The sequence below is a fragment of the Melanerpes formicivorus genome, unplaced genomic scaffold, assembly GCF_026170545.1.
Source record: "Melanerpes formicivorus ecotype bairdi unplaced genomic scaffold, bMelFor1.0.p_v2 SCAF_40, whole genome shotgun sequence".
NCBI classification, from domain to species: Eukaryota; Metazoa; Chordata; class Aves; order Piciformes; family Picidae; genus Melanerpes; species Melanerpes formicivorus.
Genome location: NW_027142392.1, coordinates 5,378,939 through 5,405,837, shown reverse-complemented (window position 1 = coordinate 5,405,837; position 26,899 = coordinate 5,378,939). Strand labels below are relative to the sequence as shown.

Below are 26,899 nucleotides of genomic sequence, written 5' to 3'. Positions count from 1 at the left end.
GGTATTCAAGAGGGGACTGGACGTGGCACTTGGTGCCATAGTCTAGTCATGGGTCTGTGTTTATAGACTGGACTTGATGATCCTTGAGGTCTCTTCCAACCTTGGTGATACTGTGACACTGTGGCCTTTCAGTAAATGCCAGCAGCAGCAATGCTGCATACTTCAACACTTTCAGCCTGTCATCACCAGTGCCCCTCCCACACGAACATGGAGCTTACTTGCTGGAAGCACCATTACACACTGCATTAACACCTTTATTTGAAGCCTTGATGTCATTCTGAGGCATTGTTCTCTCATGTCTCTCATTCTTAACAGAATGTCTGAGGTTTAAATGGTCTTTTCCCCCACCCCAAACCCCGAGAGCAGCTTTCCAAACAGCTCGTTTGGGTACCAAGTAAGCTCACCTCACCCAAAATCCAATAAATGACTTTATTAAATATATTCTTTTTCCTCTAAAATATAAATATTCACTATACTCTTACAAAGGTGGAGTAGGGCTATATTTCATTTCTCTATCCCTTCCAAATATGAATCAGTCCAAAATCTCAAAATGAAGAAATAACATCTGTAATTATTGGGATTTTTTTTTCCCCTCTTTTCTATAAATATATATAATAGGCATTTTCTTTGCAAACAGTTTAGTTTGTTCAGTTATACTTCATATAGTATGGAGCACCTTAGGTTACATATTGTGTCACTGAATTGTTGGCACTAACATAGGAATTTTGTAATATATACAATGCACGCAGCTGTTAGGTGGAACATTCCAGTGATTTGTGAGTGTTACAGGAAGGAGGAAACGGTGCAGTATGGTTTTTACATATGCATTGAGCCTACCCCACAGTCTGCACGTTTTCACTTGAACCTCTGGAACTTACATAGGAGCCTGCCTCCGAATTTCTACAGTTGTACTTTGGAACAACAGTAAGAATGTCCTGGAGCGCTGCTTGGAAACTTGACCCAAGTGTTGACGGAGCGACGTGCTGCGAGTTCATCCTCAGGCACTCGGTCCCCCAGCGTACCGACTGCTCTCAGCCTCTCAGAAGAGGTGCTTCTATCAGAGGAGGTTCTTCTAGAAGCTTCCAAGCCAAGAGAGACCCAGGTAACCGCCACAGAAAGTTATGTGAACAGCAGTGGTGGCTACATGAGAAAAGTCTGTTTGGAAATTGCTAGCAGTAAGTCATGTAACATTTTCTCTCCGACCTCGTGGCTTTACAGGAGGGATTAATTTTTAAGTGCGAGTACCATGACAGTAAAAGAAAGTTCACAGCTACTTCACAGGCTTGCTTTTGACTGGTGAGAGGTGCTGGGAGTGGAGCTGCTCTTCCAAATGACGATAATCTGTTGCTCTTCAATGATTTTTTTTCTGTGTTTGTGAATTCAGCCCATCATCTTTATTTTTAATTAGTTTTGATGATTTAAGATAGCTCTAGAAACCAACACGGACTAATTGCTATGCTGTGAATAAACAGCATCACTTAGACTTAACTCTCTTAGCTTAAAAACAAGGAACCAAACTGTGGGATTAATGTTCCTCTCTGCCACTCCAAGGATGCTAAGTTGAAACTTTTAGGTGCTTTCTCAAGAAAAAGAAGTGTTGTGGTATGACAAGCAAACTTCTACCAGCTTTGGATTTATTGATTCCTGTACAGTTCCTGTCCTTCAAAGTGTGAATTTAGGGCAAAACTCTAAAAGCAAACAAAACCCCACCCCTATATGAAGCAGTTCTGTTTGCAAAGCAAGAGCAACATAAATGCCATCCCTGTTCTGCTGCTTTCTGTTGCCACCCAACTGCATTAAGCCGGTTGGGTAGTGCAGGGCAGGTGTATGGTCTCTGACAATGAAGGTCAGCGTTCCTGCCTGCTGTCCTCCTGTGCCCCATGTAACCACAAACAAGACTGAAACTCAGTGATGTGAATGTTTTGACTTAAAACAGTAAACTGTGGTGCAAAGTGGGACTTAGAAATGGCTATGGAGGTGAATGTCCTGCGTTTCTCCAGCAGGGAACAAAGCTGGCCCTACTAAGTCATGGTCATAGAAGCAGTTCCTTTCACAGTAAGGCTTTTCTGGCAGTGCAGCTCATGCTCCTGCCCCAGCACATTTCCTCACTCTTGTGAAGGTCCTTGAATAACTTTTCTGATCTCATCTAGAAAAAGGGGAAGAATAAAAAATTAAACAAAACAACCCCAACAAGTCTTCCCTATATCTGCTCTAGGAAGAGCATGCAGCCAGCCTGGGCAGAGCTGAAGGGGTGGCACATTAGGGGTAGGAGTACAGGGAGCTCGGAATGGTTTCCTGTTGGAAAACTGCCGTGAAAATGTGCTGGCAGAAGCTTACTCATACTTCAGCCTGGATTTGGGTAACTTCTACCTGAGCTGGGGATCCCAGGTAGCTGAGACTCATTAAGCTAGTCCAGGAAGTCCCTATAAAAAACCCCCTCCATTAAAAAGGACACTCCTACCTCTGTCCCACTGACAGCTGGCTCTCAATAAATGACTGTGGCTTGTCTTGCTTTGGGTCCATTGCTAGGAATGTACAGAGGGTGTCTTTATCATTTAATCTGAAAGTGCCCCTTGGCAACAACCCTCCAGCTGGTTCCTGGCCACAGCTGCATTGCTTTAGAACATCCAAGTCAAAGGTGCATGTTTGCACACCCTTCTGGCTATCCAAGCAACAGACTCTGACAGCACTCAGATGAAAGGTCTTCCTGGAAGTGGTGCACACGTTAGACCAGCAAAAATATGGGTGGCAGGGCAGTTTTGTTTGGAGAACTTGTACTCAACCAACCTTGAGCTGGCATCACAACCAACACCCACTCCTGTCTGCTTAGCCCTTATTCTATATAAACAAGTACGCTGCAATAGGCACAATGTATGTTTCTGGAACATTTACATGGATGGTACTACAGGCTTTTACAGTCTTACATGGGATTAAAAAACCCCATTATTTACAGTGAAATCCACCATCTTTCTTGTCATGCCCCTTCTTTAGCTGACCAAAATGCAACCTGAGCCTTGGAAGACTGCAGAAATGACCAAGGCCCAGTACTGAACGCCCAGGATGGTGTGTGCTGCTAGCTGGTCTGGGTTGCTGCTGTTGACTGTACTTCAGATGAGCAAGGTCGCTCCATCTTGCTTTGAAAAACAGAGGTACCCTACTTATGCCACCAAGCCAAGTCTTGTAATCTTTGCTGAGAGGAAGGAATGAATGATGAACACAATTGGTTTTGGACAGGAATGAAGGTCCAGTTGCTGAAAGAAATCAAGAATTATTAGATTAGAATCAGCTCAAATAAGCAATCATTGATGTGGTACTTGTTTTGCCCAGGCTTCTATCAATATCTACCCTTTATTACAATACAGTCTTTCTTCTGCTCAGAGCTACAAATACAAATAAGCATCTTGAGAGCAGATGAGATCCTGGTACTTCTGGGCTTGCATCCACCTGGGTAAGGAGCAGCAAACTGAGTCATATGCTGTAAGCAGTTTAAGAGGTTCAACTCTTCCACCTTTTCAGGCTGTTTCTGACCAGCAGTGGTGGTAAGAATGCTGTGACCAATATTCAATGCTTCTGCTGTTGGTCATAGCCAAAGCCAGGATACTGCACCTTCAAATGATGCTGCACAGTTGCTCCTCTGTTCAGTGTGACTGAACTGAGACACTTTTTTCTATAGTCACAGTCATAGTCACAGTTCAGATGATCTCACTACATGCTTGATAAGCGTGACAGACTTGTCATTGTGGACAGCAGGTTGAACAGTAGGTTCACATCAAAACAAACCAGATTTGCCTTTCCACCAGTCATGTATCAACTTTATTAAGAGCTAGTAACAAATTCCCTTCTGAAAGCCTGCCAATAAGCAGTTCATGGAGCATATGTTATCAAAGGTGGTGTGAAGAATTAAGCACCCAACATGTTTGGGAACTGCTGGAAAAAATTGTCAGGAACAATCATCTTTAGGTACATAATTCATGGTATCTAAACTGCTCACAGGAATAGCACCTTATTTTTAGGCATTATGAGAGCTAACTTAGAGGTCTAAGCAGACAGTTTGCAGTACATCTCTAGTCTTCTATTTTTTTTTCATCAACTACATGTTCAAAATGTCTAAACCATAAGTTATTGTCATAACATAAAGTCCCTATGTGAATAGTGGAATTAATAATATCTCCTCCTTAAGCTGTTCCACATGCAGTCATTTTATAAAGTGAAATGGGTATATACCACATTCTAACATCTGGCTCTTTAGAGATACAATTTATTCTTAAATATAAGAAATCTTTCATCTCTTTGCATGGACTTAAAATTGTATCTCTCTTTTGCACTTTATGTCCTCCTACAGTCAGGTTGCCATGCTGCACTAGAAAGCACGGTGTCCAAAGAGTGGTACTGCTGCTAGACCAGCTGTTACTAGAACAGAAAAGAGTATTTCAGTTGGAAGGGACCTACAATGATCACCTAGGCCAACTCCCACTAGTGCTTCTCCATCCCCACAGCCTGAAAGACCACCGCAGAGATTAGTAATATGCATCCCTTTGCTAAAACACAGTACTTACAATTTCTCCATCCTTTCCTCCAAAGTCTAAATAAAGCATCCTGATCCCATCATCAGAGGACATTTTGAGTTTTTCATAGGGGTATTGTGCAATTGTCTTGGAGAAGGCACCATCTTTCGCTTCAGTGGTAAGAGAGAATCCATGCTCGTAGTGGATGGTCAAACGGCACTCCTGGCTTTTGTATGTGCAAGCTGAGGGAGGAGACAAAATCTGCTCTGTAACCTTCTTAAAAGCAACAAATTCCATTTGGCCACTGCCATCTGCATTTTACATTTCATCTCAACACTAGCTGTCAGAAACTACCCTTCCCTACAACAGGGCTAACCATGCTGAGTAGAGTAGAATAGATCAGGTTGGAAGAGACCTTTGAGATCATCGAGTCAAACCTATCATCCAACACCATCTAATCAACTAAACCATGGCACCAAGCACCCCATCCAGTCTTCCTAAACACCTCCAGTGATGGTGACTCCACCACCTCCCTGGGCAGCACATTCCAATGGCCAATCACTCCTTCTGTGAAGAACTTCTTCCTAACATCCAGCCTAAACCTCCCCTGGTACAGCTTGAGACTGCGTCTTCTTGTTCTGGTGCTGGTTGCCTGGGAGAGGAGACCAACCTGCATCTGGCTACAACCTCCCTTCAGGTAGTTGTAGAGAGCAGTAAGGTCTCTGAGCATCCTCCAAGCTGAGCAACCCCAGCTCCCTCAGCCTCTCCTCACAGGGCTTGTGCTCCAAACCTGCAGATTTGGACAAACAACAGAAAGCTCTCTGTTGTGCAAGGCCCAAGCCAGGTTGGTTTGTTAGGTATGGTGTAAACACACAGGCTAAAATTGTTCTCAGCAGCAGCAGCACTGATGTCAGTCCTTTCACTTGTTTGCTGCATTCTACATCTGACACAAAAAAAGTCTTCTGAGGTTTAAGAAAGCTCAGGCTGGCATTTCCTCCTTCCACAGCTTGACAGCAAAGGCCCAGCTACTCTTCTTCTTATGTCTGGCAGACATAGCCAAAAGTCAGTAAACACAGAGCTCAATGCACAAGAAAATGAGAAGCTGCAGAGGGTTTCCCTGAAGTACTTTGACAAAGATGAAGACACTCCCGAGTCCTCATTAGTGTCATGGTAAATTGAAAAGGGGCCCATGTAATTGTATCTAATAGCTACTGCAGCAGAAGTCTCCATCTTCCACTCAGCTCAGAAACATAGGCCATGATCCAAATTAAACAATGAACACTTTACTTCCCTATGACCAACTCTGCTGAGAGAGTCTGTGGCACTGGGATGAAAACACTGCATAGAAGGGGCTGAAGTCCTCCTCTTGCTTTTGGAAACAAAGCCATCCATGTCACTGGATTGAGAAGATGGACAGGCCCTGGAGGTGGTTCCTATAGAACACTCTGGTTTGTTTCCATGTCAGAGGCCTTCACAAAGCAGCCTGAGCTCTTTGCAAGGGATGGGGTCTGGCAGCCTATGAGCAGGCATCCCTATGTTCAGCAGCACGTTGCTGTACCTGGTGGCTTTGTGAACTCAGCGTCCCCCCTTTTTCAAGGAGGATAATTTGTGCTTTGCTTCCTGCTCTCACATTTTTAGGCAACAAGTGGACATTATGTCCAATTTTAACAGCCCTTTCAACTGTGGGGCTAATGGGGGAAGGACTCCTATATTCTAGGGACATTCAAGAGAAAGGCACAGCCTTGAAGCCCCACAGCCAGTACAGGCTGGCTGAACAGGGCATCACTCTGGAGCAATTCCAGTCGATAGTGCACATACAGAAGTGCTGAGAAGTGACAACCTAATGTTCAGGGAGGCAAATGACTAGCCATTAAAATGTAGACTAGTTTGTATTTTTTAACTCCTCTCAAGTGTGCAGGACTGGGTGAATAAATGACTGTTTCATGCAGTTGAATGTGCCAGTCCTCCTCTGCCTCCCCTCCTCTGCAGGAGAAGGTCCTGCCAGGCTCTCGGGAGTCTCCCAAATCTCAGACAAATGCCCTTTTCTGTGAGTTACTGGAAAAAGCTCTGCCAATTGCTCCTTCATGACACATGTGCTGTATTGCTGACTGCAGACTTGTAGACACAATGTTTTGTCTGCAAAAAAAATAAATTACAATAAATTCACTCACGTTCCAAAACCAAGACCAAAAGTCAGGAGAATAACAGTGACGGTCACTGGGCATAAGTATCACACCAGCTGGGTCAGGCTCAGAAACCAAGGGGGCATTATTTTAAGCACACAGAACCCTAGCTATGTGTGCTTTTTCAAACGAATCACCACTAGGAGGAGGAGCTTGAGCTACCCATGAGTGTCACAAAGAGGTGTGGAGCCGGTGCCGCGGATGTTACTCACATGTGGTGATTTCTGTGATGAGCTCCGCAGAATTGTGGCAGCCCTGCACTATGCTCCTCGTCCACAGTGAGAGGTCTCGGCTGGTCTCTGTCCTGAAGAGATGGGTTTCAATCCCTTGCCGTGTGCCAGTACGGGTGGCAAAAGACAAATCCATCCCCGACTGCGGTGAGCCTTTTCCTGGGCCAGAATGGACCAGCCTGCAATTGGATTTCAGAAGGGGTCAGTGGATTACAATGCTGACACAGCACACTGCGCCAAAATCCCTTCCCGATCACTGCTCTGTTCCATACACGCCTCAACACGTGGTTGGGAGCGCAAGAACTCATATATCCTCTGTAGCTGAGCCTACGGCGGCACTCAGAAAAGTGAGGGTCTGAGGCGGTGAGTACAGAAAAAACTGACCATGCAGGTGATGATGAAGACAATTGCACAAAACACCTATTTGAATGAGGACCTAATTGTGGCCTTCCAGTATCTGAAGGGGGCTACAAGAAGGCTGGGGAGGGACTTCTCAGAATCTCAGGTAGTGATAGGACTAGGGGGAATGGAATGAAGCTGGAGGTGGGGAGATTCAGGCTGGATGTGAGGAGGAAGTTCTTCCCCATGAGAGTGGTGAAGCCCTGGAATGGGTTGTCCAGGGAGGTGGTTGGGGTGCTGTCCCTGGAGGTGTTTAAGACCAGGCTGGATGAGGCTCTGGCCAGCCTGATCTAGTGTGGGGTGTCCCTGCCCATGGCAGGGGGGTTGGAACTGGATGATCCTTGTGGTCCCTTCCAACCCTGACTGACACTATGATACTATGAAATCGCTGACTGGACTCTGATGATGGGGTTTGGTCCGTACATACAAGTGATCACTGAGTTGAGGCAGCTGAATCCAGCTTTCGCTGTCAAGTGGCATTTGCCATAAAGCCTAAACATCTGCAGACAAGCTCAACAATCAGAGCTGTTGGAGAAAAGTTCTCTAAAAGACACAGATGCTAAAGTACTGCCTTGTGCATACTTTTTCCCATAAAGAACCAATAAAATGCAAGATGTTGCACCTATTATTTGTAATCTCAAGTTCTCTCACATTTTGCTGCAATTAAGTTGTTTGGGGCTTTTTTTTTTTTGCCTGGCACCAACAGCTGATCTCCTGTGATCACAAAAGCTTTGTTCATCTGGGCAAACTGTAATTGCAGGGAATATTTTTGAGTGACAAAATCAGCACCTTGTAATACTTAATTCTTCTTTAAAATTGCCCTTTTGGGTTCTTAGGGTTTGTTTTTTTTCCCCCTGCAGAAGTGTGGACAGTGAATACAGAATTCATTCAGAGATATGACACTAATTCAGCTGAAAAAGAATAATCCACAGGAGCTCAACACTCTTTGAGATCCAGAGATTAGCCCTCAGAGAGAGTCACAGATTGACATTCTTCTGAAAAGCTTATTTCTGTCTTCTGTCTCCTGTTTCCCTTTCCATAAGTCTTCATATAAGACTACAAAGTATGTAGCGTGGTAGCAGAATACTTGTGCTGAAGGATAAAACTTTAGATGATACTAATCATCTACTGATCATCCACCCTGAAATTATTATTGTACCTCTGGAAGAATAGTTGCCTGTTAGCTGATGCTGCAAGAAGTACACCATCCAAGAGAGAGGTTTTAACAGGAAAAAGAAAGCAGAAAGGAAAGAAAAAGCAAAGCTTGAGCTTTTCAGTTACTGAAATACTAACCATAGAGCATCTGAAATTTTCCCCAATTCCCTGGCAGTCAACGCTGACATTTGGGATGCAAACTGTGCTGAACAGAGGTGTCCCTCTTTCCTACCTGCTAGAACTTTTGTAAGATTTGTTCAGGCTCAGCTTCATGGTAACTTTCTTTGGATTTGATCACCTGTCTTAATTTCCTGGTCCCAGGAAGAGAGATGCAGAGGATCCAGACTGGACCTGCCATGTACCTGGGGAGGGAATTCTCATCCAAAGATACACCTCTACCCTCCCCACATGTTTTTGTCTCTAGAAGGGCTGTGCTAACACCCTGCTCAGTTTTGATACTCAAGGCCTTCTAACAGCACCCCAGGCAGACTTTGCAGTGGGAGAGTCAGCAGCAAAAAAACAGCTCAAAAAACTTTAGTTCACTTTCATCTGACATCAGGAACTGCAAACTTTGAGGCAAAGCTACATCTTGATAATTAAGGTAGAAGACCAGGAACTGAAATCTCTGGTGCCTTTTGTTGTTCTCTGTCCCCAGCCAGTCACACCAGGTGCAGGCACAGCCACAGCTCCCATGCTGCTTCTGCCAGCAAGGGCGACTGTGGGAATGCAGCCTGGAAAGCCGCATCAAGTTTGTCATTTAAAATCAAACTATTCCAGTTTTTCCCTGGATCATCCCTGTTCCTCTGCACAGCACTTGCCAGCTGTGCTGAAAATTGTTCTCCAATAGTTGTGCTACTGTATGTGTGATAGACAATCCCAATCTTTTATTTCCTTTCAAATCCACTCCCTCGCTCCCCTACATCTTCGTGCTTTATCCATTGCAGGTTTTTCAGCATATGGATGGAATGAAGATGTATTTGACAAATGAAAGTATGTGGACACATCCATCATCGATACTGTTCCTTGCCTGCCTCCTCATTCATATTATCCCCTCATCATTAAAAACTCAGTCTCACTATTGAAAAATCCTTTTCTACAACTGCTGATCATGCTTTGGAAAACCATGCAGTTAAACGTGAGCTAGACAAATAGCAGGGAAACGTTTGATGGTACTTCTGCACCTGCTGTCAGCACTGATGGATTTAGGTACAGGTCAAAGAATTCCCACATTTTAACAAAGTGAGCTGTTTCATTTCAATATAACATATTTTATCCTAAAGACCATAACAATACCTTACAAGGCAAAAGAAATAGTCTTGGAAACTTGGTAGAAAGCTTCCTCTCACCCCCATATCCCATCTCTCCAGTCACAGCAGAGGCTGTGTGCATGGTGCATGCTGCACCACAGAGTCAAAAAGACATCCTAGGGCCAGCTCTGGTAATGTCCATCTGCAGACCCTGAAGGTTACTGGGGTACATAGAGGCTTCTGAGATGTCTGAGTGCACAGAGCCCAAGCACCTTCCCCAGAGCAGCCAGAGCCACAAGAGGGCAGGAGAAGGTCGGTCACTTTCAGGTCTGTTTGCACAATGCACAGGTAGCAGGCAATGGCTGTAAAATGCAACTTTTTGCTTGCTCCCGAGAGCCAGAGAGATACTTCTTACCTTCTCTAATTTCTTTCTTGTCTCTCTATGTCTTGGAGACCTTTTTAGCATTATGCTTTTCAAGTGTGTGTTAAGGAGATAGGTATGGTCCACCAGGAAGTGCTAGGTGGGGCGCACCAGGACATGCTTCTCATCATAATGCTATGAAAAGTGTTTCAATCATTTACTGAAACAGCAAAATCTAATGGCCTCTCCAAACACAACAGTGTAAAGAGTGCTGACACTCAAAGCAAGCATTCAACTGCTCATTTTTTATCTAAGAGGCCATGATACAAATGCCATCAACAGTCCTGCAGTTCTGCCCAGTAGAAAGCCACTATCCTCTGACCTTCCTTATGTTTAAATTTCTACTTAGCCTGACTTAGCATCTGAAACCTGCTCTGGAATAGCTGTACTCTTTTGAAACCTATGCACAGGCCCTCATTCATCTGAGCTCTGCATGGACCACCATCACTCTCCTGGGCAGATGAGTGGAGAACTTGCACAGCTTGCATAGCACCTTCCTTGGGGTGCTCGGGGACCCGATGCTCTCTGCCTGCCCCTCTGCCCACTTGCACAGACGACTAATTGCTGCCCAAACTCCTCTCCCAGTTTGCCATGGCATTAACTACCAAACTGCTCGAATACTTTCTGATTGCAGACCTCAGCTTTACAAAAAAGCTGCTTACCTGGTCTTTAATCAGTGTCCAACACGGGCTGCTGTTGTGCTTTTTTTCCTTTCATTTCATATCTGGCTACGATAGATAACGCAATTTGATTGCAAACATTTAAGATGTAATTACTGAAGCCCCATTCCCATGCTGGAGGGAGGCACTGTTATTCAGGCATAAGGAAACACTGAAACAGAGATTATGACAAAAAGGTCCTTGGAGTCAGGGCTACGAGCCAGCTGCTGTGTCTCCTGGTGCAAAGATTTAAAGGAGCAACTTAAATCTCCAGATCTCTGTTTTATTTGGGCTATTACTTATATTCCATGCAATGCTGCAGAAAGCTGGGAAAGGCAGCCTGGAAAATATTTTTAGGTTTTAATAACATCATAGGTTGAAGGCAAACTTATCAACAAACAGAAAGGACATGTTGAAATCCTGCTGTTGAAATTCTGTAAGAAGACTGTAACCCTTCTGCCATTTTCCCGTTTTCTCTGCTCATGATGTCTTGGGTAGATTAAGCATGACTCTGTACAGTATCTGGCACTGAAGTTTTCCAGTTTCAGCAGCTTTTCAAATATGCATTAGCTAAGCAAAAATGTTTTTCCAAGGACTCATAAAAATCTGAAAGATGGGAGCAGCCAAGATTATAACATGTGGTCTGCAAACTTTCCAGGTGAAAAGTTCTAAATTGCACTGATCAATGCACAGGAGGGATTAAAAAATCTGTCACGAGGAGAGCAAGCACTGACTGAGCAAGAACACAGCAGTCAATACCAACAGCCAGCCCTGTGTATTCTTTTGGTCTCACTGTACACACTGTGACAGATCATAAAAGCAGGCTCCTGCAAGGTTTTAATCAAAACAATCCAAAGCAGTAGGTGTAACAATTTGGGGAATCTGTCGATTTGTGTAACCTGCTCACCTTGGGGATTCATGTACTTAGGTTCTGACTCCATTCTGAATGCCAGGTTCTGTCTACCTGCTGTCTTTTCCCCTGAGTCTTAAATTCACACCAATACTAAGTAAGAAATCACAGACATAGGGTTGGAATGGTTCTCTGTAGGACAGCCAGTGAACCCCCTTTCCCACAGCAGGGCTAGCCGTGCTGATGCACTCCGGAGAGTCACAGTGTCACTGTTCATTCAAAGTCCCCAGTGCCAAGGACTGTACACCTTTCCTAGAGAATCTACTCCAGGACCTCACCCATACACCAGGTTCTTCCCCAGATCTACCCTTAGCCTTTCCTGCTACACATGCTGCCAACTATATCCTGTTACACCCGGGGGGGGATCTGAAGAGCATGCCTCTGCCCCTCCTTGTGTGTCTCATTTTCATACCTAAAGACTATTAACGTGTTTTCCATGGACTTGCCTGGATTACACAGCTATGGTTTGTGGAGTATTCCCCTGCACAGAGTGTTTTGTTAGTTCTTACATTTGCATTGCTTTTTTCTTGACCTTCCACATTTAGCTGGTATCTGTTTGGAAGTGCAATGCCTCACGTGATAGTGGTGTATCACCTGAGGCTTTTTCCTCCCTCTCAAAAACATAACCTGTAGCTTTAAGCAATGCCCAGATGCCACACTGCCCAGATGGTTCTTGGCACTGTGACTATTTTGTCAGCCATTTTCCAGCACTGCTGTTTATTGCCCAGCACTGAACTTTGCACTTACCCTTTCTGAGCTGCATTCTGTCTTTCTCACAGACTGCTTTCCCAGTTTGTAAAAACCCTTCAGCAGCCTGCTACCTATGCTGAGCACCTTCTCATTCCCCTCTAGGCTCAAGGCTGATGCTCCTTCACTCACATGGCAATCCCATCAGAGAGATGAATATCACCTCCCAAGATGAGCCACTCTGCTGTCAAATCTGAACTTCTGAGAGACAGTAATGAAGTATCACGGAATTAATGAAAAATTAATTAAGTGATTGAAGTATCCTCCAAGACAAGGACTTAAAATTGTTTGATCTGGTTAACTGGTGGTCACTGGTGACAGAGGCTGGTGACACCCACCTGAGGGCTGTCTTGGCACATGATGATGTGTGTGGCAAGGGGCAGGGCACACCACGGAATCTGTGCTCACTTTAAGGATGACTTGGGTTCATGTACAAATGACACCCCTAACACTTTCCAGCTCCAACAGGTTACGGAGGCTGGGGTCAGAGTGGCTGGAGAGTGGCCAGGCAGAAAGGGACCTGGGGGTACTGGTTGATAGTAGGCTGAACATGAGGTAGCTGTGTGCCCAGGTGGCCAAGAGGGCCAATGGCATCCTTGTCAGGAGCAGTGTGGCCAGCAGGAGCAGGGAAGTCATTGTGCCCCTGTTCTCAGCACTGGTTAGGCCGCACCTTGAGTACTGTGTCCAGTTCTGGGCCCCTCAGTTTAGGAAAGATGTTGAGTTGCTGGAACGTGTCCAGAGAAGGGCAACAAAGTTGGTGAGGGGTTTGGAGCACAAGCCCTATGAGAAAAGGCTGAGGGAGCTGGGGTTGCTTAGCCTGGAGAAGAGGAGGCTCAGGGGAGACCTTATTGCTCTCTACAACTACCTGAAGGGAGGTTGTAGACAGATACGAGCTGGTCTCTTCTCCCAGCAACCAGCACCAGAACAAGAGGACACAGTATCAAGCTGTGCCAGGGGAGGTTTAGGCTGGATGTTAGGAAGAAGTTCTTCACCAAAAGAGTTATTGGCCATTGGAATGGGCTGCCCAGGGAGGTGGTGGAGTCACCATCACTGGAGGCATTTAAGAGGAGACTGGATGAGGCGCTTGGTGCCATGGTTTAGGTGATAAGAAGGTGTTAGGTGATAGATTGGACTTGATGATCTCAAAGATCTTTTCCAACCTGGTTAATTCTATTCTATTCTATTCTATTCTATTCTATTCTATTCTATTCTATTCTATTCTATTCTATTCTATTCTATTCATTGGGAATTGTCACCTGGAATTGCCAGCATTCAGTGACTCACCAGGCAGCAGGCTGCAAGCTGCAGGGCTCAGGGCTTTCCGCTCCCAGTAAGGTATCAAAGGTTGTGTCAGAAGCTGGCTTCCCAGGAGTCTGAAAGCTCCATCCTGGGTAAGCAGACTGGGACAAACCAACCATCAGTGTAATTTGCTGAGTTTGATTTTAATTTATTATTTTTTTAAATATAATGATTTAGCAGCAAAACCTCAGTTCATCTGAGGAGAGAACTAAGAGACCGAGAACAAAAATTAACTAATGAGACTGCAGTAAGAGCCTCACTGCTCTTGGCCATGTGCAACCAGCCTTTCTGCACAAGAACTCATTGAAAATGGCATAATAGAGGCCTGTAGCAAGACCAAAACAATGGAACAGCAGCTCTTTCTCAAGCCCTTTGACCATACTGGCAGAGAAACGTGATTAAGATTCACATCAAGAAGCACAGACACTTTCCACTGTATAAAGACAACCACAGGAAAGCTCTCTTTTAATTAGTATTGATGGATACCTTCAAAATAATGTAGATGATTATTTCCAAACTAGATTCAAGAATGTGTCTTCCAAGCTCACCACTCTAAGCTAAAAAAAAAGCTAGGAATTCATTTGCTGGAGCTGGAATAATAGAAGCCATGCTGAAATTGCCTACACGATGCATGATTGTTCAAAAGCCCCAAACTGGTGGTGCAGAACTAGAAAATCCAACTCAAGGCAACAATTTCACTTTCTCCTGCCTAGAAGAGCAGTCAAAAAGCTGAGTTTCTGCCAATCCCCCAGGTCATGCATACTGAGATAGAAATCTCAGGAGACTGAGCTCTTGGCTTTTTCAGCACTCCTGTCTCTGGATCTGGACCAAATGGCCACATCCATAATCCTTCTGGTATGCTTCTGGTCATCAGCCTCAGCCAGAACTTGAAATGGAGAGAAGAGAGGAGATAAGCTAAGCACATCAGCTCACTGAAGAAGAATCTGCTTCTCAATTCAAACCATGATGTTTCAAGTATGACAGATAGCTATGCACCAGCTACACCTGCTCCCAGCTGCCTTAGCCATTTCTACCATCTTGAAATGACCATAATAAAAAATCACAGGTACCTGGTGGCTAGTAGGGGGTAGGTATGCAGAGGGCTGAACCAAGCTTCCTTCATCCGCGGCATGCTCTCGTATATTAGAAGGTCTTTCTCCGTCAAGACCACTAGCACTGGCTTCCAGTGCTTCTCATTGTCTCCTGGCACCTGAAAAAGAGCAGTTTTAGTGAACCAAGTGACAAAGCTACCATTGTGCAATGATGATAAGAACAAGTAAAAGCCTGGACAAGATAATAGCCTTCCCCTCCATAAATGCAGTAGTGGAAGACCACTGAGACGGAGCTGGCTGTTATTTAGCTGTGGTGTACAAGAAAGGACCTTAAATATGTATTTATAATGTGCACCATTCATGTGGAGCTGGCACATTTACCTGAGTGCTGGACACTGCTGCTGCAGTTTCTGTTTTCACAGATTAAAAAAGCTGCAGCATGGTCACTACTAAAGAAGAGTGTCAAGTAATAAAAAAATAGTAGGTTTTTCCTTAGCAGTTCAGAGAAGGGCAAAGAGGCCGGTGAGAGGCCTCAAACACAAGCCCTATGAGAGGAGGCTGAGGGAGCTGGGGTTGTTTAACCTGGAGAAGAGGAGGCTCAGGGGTGACCTCATTGCCCTCTACAACTACCTGAAAGGTGGTTGTAGCCAGGAAGGGGTTGGTCTCTTCTCCTAGGCAACCAGCACCAGAACAAGGGGACACAGTCTCAAGCTGCGCCAGGGGAGGTTTAGACTCAAGGTGAGGAGAAAGTTCTTCACTGAGCGAGTTGTTTGTCATTGGAATGTGCTGCCCAGGGAGGTGGTTGAGTCATCGTCCCTGGAGGTGTTCAAGAGGAGATTGGATGTGGCACTTGGTGCCACGGTCTAGTCATGAGGTCTGTGTTGATAGGTTGGACTCAATGATTCTCGAGGTCTCTTCCAACCTTAGTTATACTGTAATACTGTGATACATTTTCATTGCTTCTTTCTCCTTCACACTGTTCTTCCAGTTTTACAAGTCCATTGGTATACAGAGATCAAACCCTAAACAAGGAATAGATATGAAGCACTAACTCACTGACGGATCTGCATCCACATTTCAAACCCATTTGCAGAAGATGTCTAAAGGCTGAGGCATCAGAGCCCTTGAATGGCTGCAGAATCCAGATTTGGAAATACATTTTGCAGGTTAGATGTGTCACTCCACACAACTAAACAATTACTGTTATGGAAACCAAGTATGCATCCTGGCTTTCATTTATTTGACTCTGGTAGTATAGAAGTGTCTTAAAAGAGATGGGAATAGGAAAGGCTCTTGGATTCAAGTGAAAATGAAGCTCTTCTCTTTCACAGACATATTCCTAATTTTTCTTTTGGTGCACATAAAGAAAAAGAAATCCCATGATGCTGTAACACTCACAGCCATGCTTTCAAGCCCAAGCATTTTGGCTCTGTACTAAAGGGAATGAAATAGATTCTGAGATTCACTAGAGAATGTGGCTGTCTAGATGACTCCCCCCCCTTAAAACCTTCTCTGCAAAAGAGAAACAGTTGTCTACACTATTTTCTTGGTTGATGCCAACCTATCTGCCATGGCCATCTGTACCATTTAAAAAGCATCAAAGACTGACCAGGTTAGGAGGGAGGGGAACAGCTGAAAGAGCGATTCAGATCCTAAAGTATGTTGTGCCTGATGGATTCAGATTTGAGAACTACATTGGAAACATTCATATTTGATATGAAGACAGAGTCCCATGGATTTCTAGACTTTTAAGGACTGTAAAGCTTGTTTTAAGACAGCTTTGCACCAGAACAATGCTCAAAGCAGATTTTAAACTAAGGTTTTTGGCTGGCATAAGTTTAAAGAGGCATTTTTCCTTCTGAATTACACTTTTCCAATAATACTGATATTCTTGTGTGCAGCATTATCTGCTCATCAGTTGTTCATGGGTGTTAATCAACTTAAATTCATCTTCTGACTTTCTTCAGCAGTTTCAGTACTTATTTACCATTTTCTTGTGACGACAGCCTCCAGAAATGCAACCTTTCATTTTCAAGAGAAGCCACATAATTAACACACTATTCAGTCACTTCAGAAAGCAGAATCCAGATTTCTCATGGGCCCAGGTACCACAGAAATATGCAGATGGGCAAAAAGCATCCTCAGCTTCTTAATATCACTCATTAACTACAGGTAACACCTCAGTTCCTACTGTGGGAATATAGACATCAATGTTACAGTTAATGCTACCATTTCCTTTTGGAGCACCTGCCTGTGTTCTCTAACTAGAAATATTTGTTAACATACTTTTTGAAGAAAAAGGCAACTAAACATAACATCTGTCATCAGATGAAGAAGCAAGATGTTGAGATCCATAATCTAGAGGAGTAAGCAGGGAGTTTACTGGGCTATTACTTCTTACTTTCCTAAACTGTGACCACATGCAAGATTATGGGAGGCTTCTCACAGCTCTTCTGCACAACCATCCTGCCTGGGCAGCGTTTTCAGCACAAGCTTTGTTGTTAGGTAGTTGGTCAGTCAGCTGCAACTCCAGAAAGTCTGGGAAGCGCTGTTCTCTGTAAAGTAACCACAAGTAAAGGGTATGACATTTATTTTGCCAGCTGGTCCCACAACTGTTTACTAGAGAGCCATAAACATGGGGAGGCAGAATATCCACTGTGGATTCTGCAGTTGCCACTGGCAGAGTGAAGCCCACAGCTTTGTCTCAGTCCTTCCCAATGACAGGATGACTACAGAGAAGATGTGGGCCAGTCATAAGGTATTGAAGACTTCTTCTGAAGACTGTCTCTTCTTGTGGGATACTATCTCTTCTTGTAGGGGGTATAGTGGGAAGAGGAGAGGGGAGAATGACGTTTGCCTGCATTCTTCTAGGAAGCCCTCCCAAGAGGAGAGGCTGGGCAAATACACCCACTTTAAACTGTGTTTTTTAAACCTTGCCTGGACCATGGCTGTCTCATCGCTATGGAATGCTGGTGTAAGCAACGTTGCTGCTATTTCAGACCTGGAGAAGGATTTGTGTGCCTGAAAGCTTCTCTGTTTGTCATTGGGTTTTTCTTCCCCAACTCTAACAACTGATGTAATAAAAGATACTGCCTTTCCTTAAGAACCTTGAACTGCATTACTGTTTCCTGATTTTGTTGAGTTTTGACTCAGGCTGTAACAGCTGATGCTGTGCTGTTCAGCAGTCAGTTGGCACTTCTGGAAGGTGTCACAGAGAACACACTGTCCCATAAATGTTAATAGCAAATTCTACAAAGAAAGAAGAGAGGCTGTGATACACCATTAGCCTCCAGGGCACATTCAAGAACAAAGCAGCATGGGAAATTAATCCAGATCAAGCAAGTGTCATACCAAGTACAACAGCAAATTACAAAGCAAAAGCAAGAAAAAATAAAAGCTGCTTATGGACAATTAAGTGAAGGAATTGCTCAAGTTTTAAAGGCTTTAAGGTCTGACATATCCTAAAATTAGCATGAAATACTTCTGTAAGAGTAAATATAAGTATCATCTGCAATACATTCGAGAGGCACCATTGTAGAGGATGGTTAGGGCCAGATTCTTAGCCAGAATTCTGCCACCTGCTCTACAGTTTCTTCACTCCATTCCCACTTGCACCCCTACAATTCAAAGTGCATTGATGTGTGTTGCAGACAGATAGGAAATATATCCACGCTAAAAACATTTTCAAGCCTAATGCTTTTTCATAATCTAAAATGTTAGGTCAAAACTAGATGAACTAGAAAAACAAATCAGTATTCCACAAGCCTCCCACCACAAATAAAATGAATCAGCAAATGTTTTGCTTGTCTTCTGGGCACTGGGTAGGTAACTCTAAGCAACAGGTACCAGTGCCCCCACTCCATGCTCTGCTAATCTCAGCTGAGGTCACTGCTTATATTCCCTGGTGAAATTCCACTTCAAATCAATGAAGCTGTAAATGCTTACACCAGAAGCGCACTTGTTGGTTTCTTTCATTCCTGAACTCCCTGTGCCATTAAATAAAAGCCTTCAAGTATAAATCTGATATGGGAGAACATACTCTAACAGAAATTCAGAAGGCAGTGAAGCATCCTTTTTGCTACTCACAAACCTCTTTGCTCCTCACATACCTCATGAAGCGCAAACCCCTTTTTCCCAGACACACCTCCCTGCTTTACCTTTCTAAGTTCAGAAGTTATTTCATGTATGGCAGAGATAGAACCTAATTTTTTGTGTATAACCATGTGATGGCTGGGCGTGGAATGACACCAGAGGAAGCCTGTGTTCCTGTCCGGCTCAGCCACAGGCTTCTTCTGCAAAGTCAGTCTAAATGGTCTGTGTTTCTGTTTGGACACTGTGGTCTATGATAAGGTGGCAACTACTGCTGTAACACAGCATGAGCAGATGTAAAAGTGAAGGTGGACAAAAAGTATGGAAGGATGGCTGCAGTATTTCAGCATCTACATGGAGGCTTTATCCAACAGCCTTTGGCTGACCCAAGAACAAAAGCGTGTCAGTGCAGAAAGCAGAGAGCTCACACAGCATTAGGACACACCGGACCACATAGCACAAAGGGCGCACATGAGCTCTGGCTGCTTCTGGGTGCCTTTGCAGTAGTGGAACTGCATTGCTCTGGGTTTTGCTTTAGGGCCAGATTTGCAGTCTGAAAGACTCTGCAACTATCACTGTAGCAAGTTCAACCACTACCTGCAGGACTGCTCCTGCTGCTTTTCTGGAAACAGCTCCTGCACTTAAGGCCACTGCTTGCAACTTACCCTTAAAGAGTAACTCCTGATACACAGCAAACAATATTTCAAAGAGGAGACAGTTTGCTTTTCATGCAGGCAATGGGGACCCTTGGCCACATTAATGAGCATCACAGCTTCCAAATCTTTAATAGTTTTCACACATAGTTGTCATGAAGACAATGGGCACCTCAGTGGAGACAAATCTTTACAAACAGTTTGGCCCTTTGGTCTTTCATCAGCCAGGTCTCCTTTTCGTACATTTTTGCCTTTGAATTTCAGTTACTTATCTACTTCAGGCTGCCAGGAATGGATGAAAGACTACCTTTAATCCATGAGGCTCACAGATAATTAAATTAGAGGCTTTGGTCTACTCTGGAAAGCTGTTTTATATTTTCATTAACTCAAAAGGGACACTTCAATTACATTCCCTGTTTAGTAAACAAAATACATCTTGCCAGTGCACTCCACTGCAGCAAGTAACCAAAATGTGGCCTTTCACTGTGAAGGTAGCAAGTTCAAAAATACAATAAGTGGTTTAACTCTCTCTTCCATCACCCTCTCCTAAATCCCAGAGGCACAGTGTCCATTCACAGAGAGCACAGAAGAAACCAGGAAAGTTTTCAGGAACTTCTTCTTGTCACTTTCCCTTCTCCCTCAATTAAAATCTCTCCACAGTGACAAGAGCCAGTTTTGACACGGGCCAGAATATGTTCTGCTACATACTCCTTGCCTTTTCATTGTCTTTTGATGAAGAGCTATGTCCATGTTCGGAATAAATTGGATTCATTTACAGAAATCTACTTGTCAGCTCCTGAAAATAACAGCTGGGACTGAAAAGGATTTTTGCAAGACGAACATCAGTGATGCAGAAATACATCATGCAAACCCCAGCAGATGCAACAATGCTGGTATTTCTGTGAGCTCATTTGACAGGAGGCAATTTGCAATGCAGGAGTGGGTGTAAGTGACAGCTGTAGGCAGGGGATATCAACACCTCCCAAGCCACACACCAATGAGATGTGTTTTGCTGCTAAACTTTGCAGTTCTAAAACAGGAAATAATGTACACATTGTTTATGGGGGAAAGAAAAAGATAATGAAAACATGTCTGGTTTTGTTCTTCTCTCTTTCACCTCAGAGATGGCTCAAAGGTGGCTTGTGCCATTATCAGATCTGGATTACGGACAGGCACAAAAAGATTCCCCAAAGGGCACAACATTGCCTCCTTTGAGCAATGAGCAAGCAGTGCACACTCTTGGTGGTGGTGGTGGTGCTGCTGCTGAGCCACCAGAGACATGCAGGTCAGGTAGGAACCACAGCAAGGACCTGGACCATGCTGATCCAATTCTTGCGCTATCCCAAGCAGAGCCCAGGCAGATGTAGTTAGAGGGGCAGTGCTGAGTATGGACAGGACACAAATTCTCAAGACAGGTCTGTTCAAGTCTGAATTCCTTCTAAACATCCTTTAAGATAGCAAGACACCTGACAACTTTTGTCAAAAGTCACAGAGTTGATCACATCAGCTTGGCAGTATGCTCACATCGATGTCCTGACTCTGGACTAGTGGTATCTTCAGCTCTGGCTAATATCCAAATACCTCCAAATGTCAAGACAAGCACTTCAGTCCTCTGTGCTAATCCCCACATGAACAGCAGGTGACCTCAGTCCTTTCTACAGCCAAACAAGAATGCTCAACCCCAGCTTTATAACAGAGCTTTGCTCCAGAGCTCAATGATGTCAACTGGAACTTTTCTAGAAACTCTCTAGCTTTTGGAAGAGGCCCTTGGGAAACAAGGCTGAAGAGCTGCATGTCTCCCATGCTACAGAGAAGGTAAGAGTCAAGTTCTTCTCAGAGGTGCACAGTGAGAAGATGGGATTCAATATGCACGATTGAAATAAGGGAATTTCTTATTTGATACTCAGAGAAATTTTCTCACCATGTCATGATGGTCAAGTGCCAGAGCAGGCTCTGAAATGTCTACCCATTGAGATACTCACAACATAACTATGCAAGGCCCTAAGCAAGCTGGTCTAGTTGGCTCTGCTTACAGCAAGGATATTGAACTACAGGAACTCACTTCCAGCCTGTATTAGTCTGTGAGCCTAAGAAACACTGTAAAGAATTAAAAACTAATTCCAGATTTGGATTAGAAAGTCATTCTTTAGGTTGCCCCTGGGCTGAAGTTTGGTCCATGAGCTATTTTGCACATTGTGGACTGCCACAGAAGAGAAGGGATTACACCTGTGAGTTGTTTTGAGTTAGAAGGAAGGCAGTAGACAGGGAGCTTTGAAAGCTCTACCAGGTCTCCTGTGCAACTGCTCAAGAACAGATGGTGTTAATCAGTGGAGGAGAAAACCAGTTTCCCCCAGGTATGAATGTTCCAGGACATCAAAAGCAACCACTGTCCTCTGCTATGCCCTGCAGAATGCTACGTACTGGAGTTTTGCTGTGAGCTGAGCTTTCTGTTCAAGCCAAAGTGAAGTATTTTATGAGAGAGTTCATCATTATCAGTGGGGCATAATGGTAACTGTAGAGGAGCACAATCAATATAAACACACCATAGTTTCAACTCACTGTCCTAAAGAGACTATAAATTACAAATGAATCTGACTTCAGCTGACAAAGTGGGTACCACATTAGGATAAATGAGCTACAATACCCATAACCTCAAAAGATACACACATCTCATCTTTCATTCAGTGGAAGTGATTCCCAATCATCAGCTTAAGAATGCTTGTCAACAGTGCCCAATCAAACATGAATGCTGGAGGTGGAGTTTTGATCTGAAAGCAGCTTGCAGTTTTTAATGATGGCTTAAACATGTAAAATGCCATTTGAAATTATTATGGTGTCTGTTTGGTGAAGGACAGGTAATCATCATCAATGTCTACAATAGAACTAGAGTGACTAAAATGTGTCCCAGAAGATATTCTGTGCCTTTCTCTATGGTATTGTCTTTCCTAACATTCAGCCTCAGAAATAATAGTCCATCATGACTGGTGCCTTTTGAAGACTGACAGATTTGACTACTTTACTCAAGGGTCATTACAAATCACAAGGGCTGTAAAAAAAAATAGTAGGACAGCAACACAGAGAGAACAAGATGTTTCTTTGTCATTGCTAGTCTTTATGTTGTCCTAAGGACAGCCTTTGCATCTTTTCAGTTTATTGTGTCACTGATCAATATGCAGTAATACTGATGGACTGCAATGCAACTAATTGGAACTAATCATGAAGTTGGTGAGGGGTTTGAAACACAAGCCCTATGAGGAGAGACTGAGGGAGCTGGGGTTGCTTAGCCTGGAGAAGAGGAGACTCAGGGGTGACCTTATTGCTCTCTACAACTACCTGAAGGGAGGTTGTAGACAGGCGGAGGTTGGTCTCTTCTCCCAGGCAGCCAGCACAAGAACAAGAGGACACAGTCTCAGGCTGCACCAGGAAGGTTTAAGCTGGATGTTAAGAAGAAGTTCTATACAGAGAGAGTGATTGCCCATTGGAATGGGCTGCCTGGGGAGGTGGTGGAGTCACCATCACTGGAGGTGTTCAGGAGGAGACTTGATGGGGTGCTTGGTGCCATGATTTAGTTGATTAGGTGGGTTGGATTGGTTGATGGGTTGGACACGATGATCTTGAAGGTCTCTTCCAACCTGGTTTATTCTATGTATTCTAATCACCTCAAATAATGAGTGAACTCACTACCTGCCTGGCACAGAAATGTCTTGCCTTCAAAGCACAGATAAAACCTATACATTATGCTTCATCAACTGGCATTTTGAACGTGTTGAGAAATACTTGTGAGCCTTCTTCACCCCTGGCCCTGGCAGGGAGGTTGGAGTAGATGATCTTTAAGGTCCCTTCCCACCTGAGCCGTTCTAGGATTGTATGATTCTTGAAAAAGCAAAAATACAAGTAGAATCCTTAGTAATTTTGCTTAATGTGGGGGGAAAAATAGAAGGCAGAGTAGCCACAGGTTTCTGAAAAGTTTGGCAATAATTAGAATAAACCAAACCAGGTTGGAAGAGACCTTCCAGATCATCGTGTCCAACCCATCAACCAATCCAACCCACCTAAACAACTAACCTATGGGGGCGACGGAGATTAGAATCAATACGGCTGACCAATATGATTGAGTGTTGTTCCTTTATTGTTCCAGTGTTGCAGGCCTGTGGGGCAGGCCTGTAGTGCAGGTATAGCACAGTAAAGTGTAGAAGAAGAAAAGACAGGAAAGGCAGAAGTGTGTAGCAAGGGAACTTCTACAACTTATATAAACTGGGAGTGCGTTGTTGGCATGGTTTCATTGGTTCCCATCGCACTATTACAGATTATTGGTCCAACTACTAACGACATGCAAGGTTTGTTGATGCAGGTGCACGTCCTGTTGTCCCAAGATAACTTTCCATGTTTATAGCTACCAGTGCCTTGTTTTAGTTACATGCTGCAGGCACAGCACTGTGTTGCTACACTGCTAGCTGGCTCTGCATTTATGCTGAGCATGGCCTACCACCATGTCAGGCTCTAGGCCTGCACTGCCAGATTGCTCACACTGCTTGTCGCTGGCATTGCCACACTAACCCATGGCACCAAGCACCCCATCAAGTCTCCTCCTGAACACCTCCAATGACGGCGACTCCACCACCTCCCCGGGCAGCCCATTCCAATGGGCAATCACTCTTTCTGTATAGAACTTCTTCCTAACATCCAATTAATTACAGTTTGGAATCCAAGCCTACTTACTTAGATGCCTAAGTAAAGATTTAGGCCAAAAAGTTCCTGTCTTTTTTGATTATTATTATTTATTTCTTACTTGGTTATCATTTTCAAAGACATTAAATTGTTTGAGACCACATCTTTACTGAAATGGATAGAAACAGAAAGACTGGAGGTCCACCAACACAATGAGAGACCTCCAGAAGCTAGCTAAGATACTCAAGGAATATACCTGTTATCTTGCCCTAGAAACTCAGCTTAACTCCAAGAGACCTCTGCCCATGAAACAGATTTCCAGTTTGCTACACTTTTGACAGTGGTATGGAGAGTTGGAAGAAGACCATCCAGCAGCTTTTCATGGAGGATCTCAGTATTAGTGAACTAGGGTGCCAGTAAAGCTATTCTGTTTAATATCCAACTAATTTTCTTTCCATCCTTAATCAGGACAAAGTTGAATTTTAAAATCTTTGCCCTTTCAGAAAGCTCTGTTTGATTTGGGATTTATTATTTTTCTAAGGAATGACTACAGAAGACAAATCAGATCTAACGAGAAAGTGCTACCTGGCTCACTGAAAAGCTGAAAATACCCTTCTTCTGTCTTCCAAGAAGGCTTAAACCAGCCACTGGTTCAGAAATGTGAATGCTTAGACTCATAGAAAGAGAGGTGAAGATGAGTGGAAAAATCAACTCATTTGGCCTCTGCTCAAGAAAGGATGGGCTTTGCTTCCAAGATTTGTCTAGTCTGCTCTGTAAAAACTTCCCTGACAGAAATCCTCAGGTACTCTACTGTAGTCCTTGGCCAATGTCACCATTAGGCAATCGTTCCCCATGCTGGTGCATGTGCCACTGTGATCCTGAGAATAATATGTGGGCAGGTACCATTACACACTTCAGTATTCAGTTGGAATACTAAGGTTGGAAGGGACCTCAAAGATCATCAAGTCCAACCTGTCACCACAGACCTCCTGACTAGAGTGGGGAGGACACCACTGCCCACTGCAGGCTTGAACTCACAACCTTCCCATTAAAGGTCTTGTGTGCTACCAACTGAGCCACCTGAGCGGCAACTTGGGAGACTCATAGGAAAGCCAAATTTGGTCTTTCAGTTAATTGTCTTTTTAACATGGTATTACTCTAACCCTGCCTAAGTAATTTCAGGAGAGTGATATTGTGGTAGTTTCAGACTGTGCCTGGAAGATTTTCCACAGATTTTGAGCAGAAAGTAAAATGAGGGAATGAGTAAGCAGGAAGAATGCAGGAGACAAAGCTGAGAGATAGAAGAGCACTGCAGTTTGGTCCTGTGATTTGCTGGATAGCTGTCACCATGACCTAACTGGTACGTGAAGAAATGCACACACCTCCCTAACATTACAAAAATAACCGACAAGGCAGCTTTAATTTGAAATCAGTACTATCAACTCTAGCTGCCCAAAGCGCCTTTGAGGACTTCAAGTAGGGCTTGAAAATCAGTCTGACATTTGTTTGATATTTAAAATACATTTTTAATTCTTGCTAATCCATCAAGCCTTTGTGCTTCGCTTAAACTCCACAGTTTCTACCTTTTATCTACGGCTAGGAACCTACAATAGAAAATGAGAGTTAAGCTTTCATAAACCCTCTTTATTTCAGAAGATGGTAGTAGAAGAAATATCCCTAAAGTAAAACTATTCAAGCTATGAGATTTGCACCTATGGCAAGGATGTGAGCTGCCACTGATGATGACAGTCTGGGGGAGGTGGGGTTGTTCCGCCTGGAGAAGAGAAATCTCCAGGGAGACCTAATAGTGGCCTTCCAGTACCTGAAGAGAGCCTACAAGAAGGATGGAGAGAGACTGTTTACAATGGTCTGTAGTGATAGGATGAGGGGCAAGGGCTTCAAGCTAGAGAAGAGTAGATTTAGATTGGATGTTAGGAACAAATTTTTTACCATGAGGGTAGTGGAACACTGGAACAGGTTGCTCAGGGAGGTGGTTGAGGCCCCACGCCTGGAGATATTCAAGATGAGGCTTGACAAGGCTCTGGGTAGCCTGATCTAGTTGAGGATGCCCCTGCTGACTGCAGGGGAGGTTAGACTATATGACCCTTGGCAGACCCTTCCAACCCAGACCATTCTATAATTCTCAAGAGGCACTACTTTCCCAGACATGATACTGCTTATATTACAAGATAGGATAAGATCACAGTCCAAGGATTTATGGGAACAACTTAATTAATCTGCTATCTACAACAAAAATATAGCAAACATTGAAGGGCATGTGTTAATAGAAACTATGAATATTCAACAGAGCCAGATGAGGAAGACAAATGCAAAGAACCCTTGGCTGTTATCTGTGCTGAGCTTTAAATTAAGCCACACAGGAGAAGAGGATTTAGTGCTGTGCCATGTTATTTCATCTAGATTACTTAAAGTTACACAATAAGGGTCATCAATCTACAGCTCCAAATCCTACAAATATCAGCAAATTACATGATATAAGCTATGCAATTTTGAAAGCTAATGCTTTTTATCTGGTTTTAATTCTCAGTGTCTCATAGTTTGGTCATAATCACATTTAAGAATTCATGGGACAATTCTACCAGGAAATGAACATTCCTCTAGAAAAGAAAATTTGGAGGAATAATTTTCAAAGCTGGTATAAACAGATTGCCTGCTACAGGT

General features: G+C 43.8%; 1 protein-coding gene across 1 annotated transcript in view; it reads right to left on the bottom strand.

Annotated features, from left to right (window-relative positions):
* Window positions 1-415: 415 nt before the first annotated feature.
* Window positions 416-26,899, bottom strand: part of SNTB1 (syntrophin beta 1) — a 119,116-nt gene continuing 92,632 nt past the window's right edge. Inside the window, exons 4-7 of the mRNA XM_068158625.1 lie at window positions 14,826-14,965; window positions 6,901-7,097; window positions 4,557-4,747; window positions 416-3,251 (exon numbers count right to left, since the gene is read on the bottom strand). Coding sequence (XP_068014726.1) covers window positions 3,159-3,251; window positions 4,557-4,747; window positions 6,901-7,097; window positions 14,826-14,965 — 621 coding nt within the window. The 3' untranslated portion in view covers window positions 416-3,158. The remainder of the gene's footprint in view (window positions 3,252-4,556; window positions 4,748-6,900; window positions 7,098-14,825; window positions 14,966-26,899) is intronic.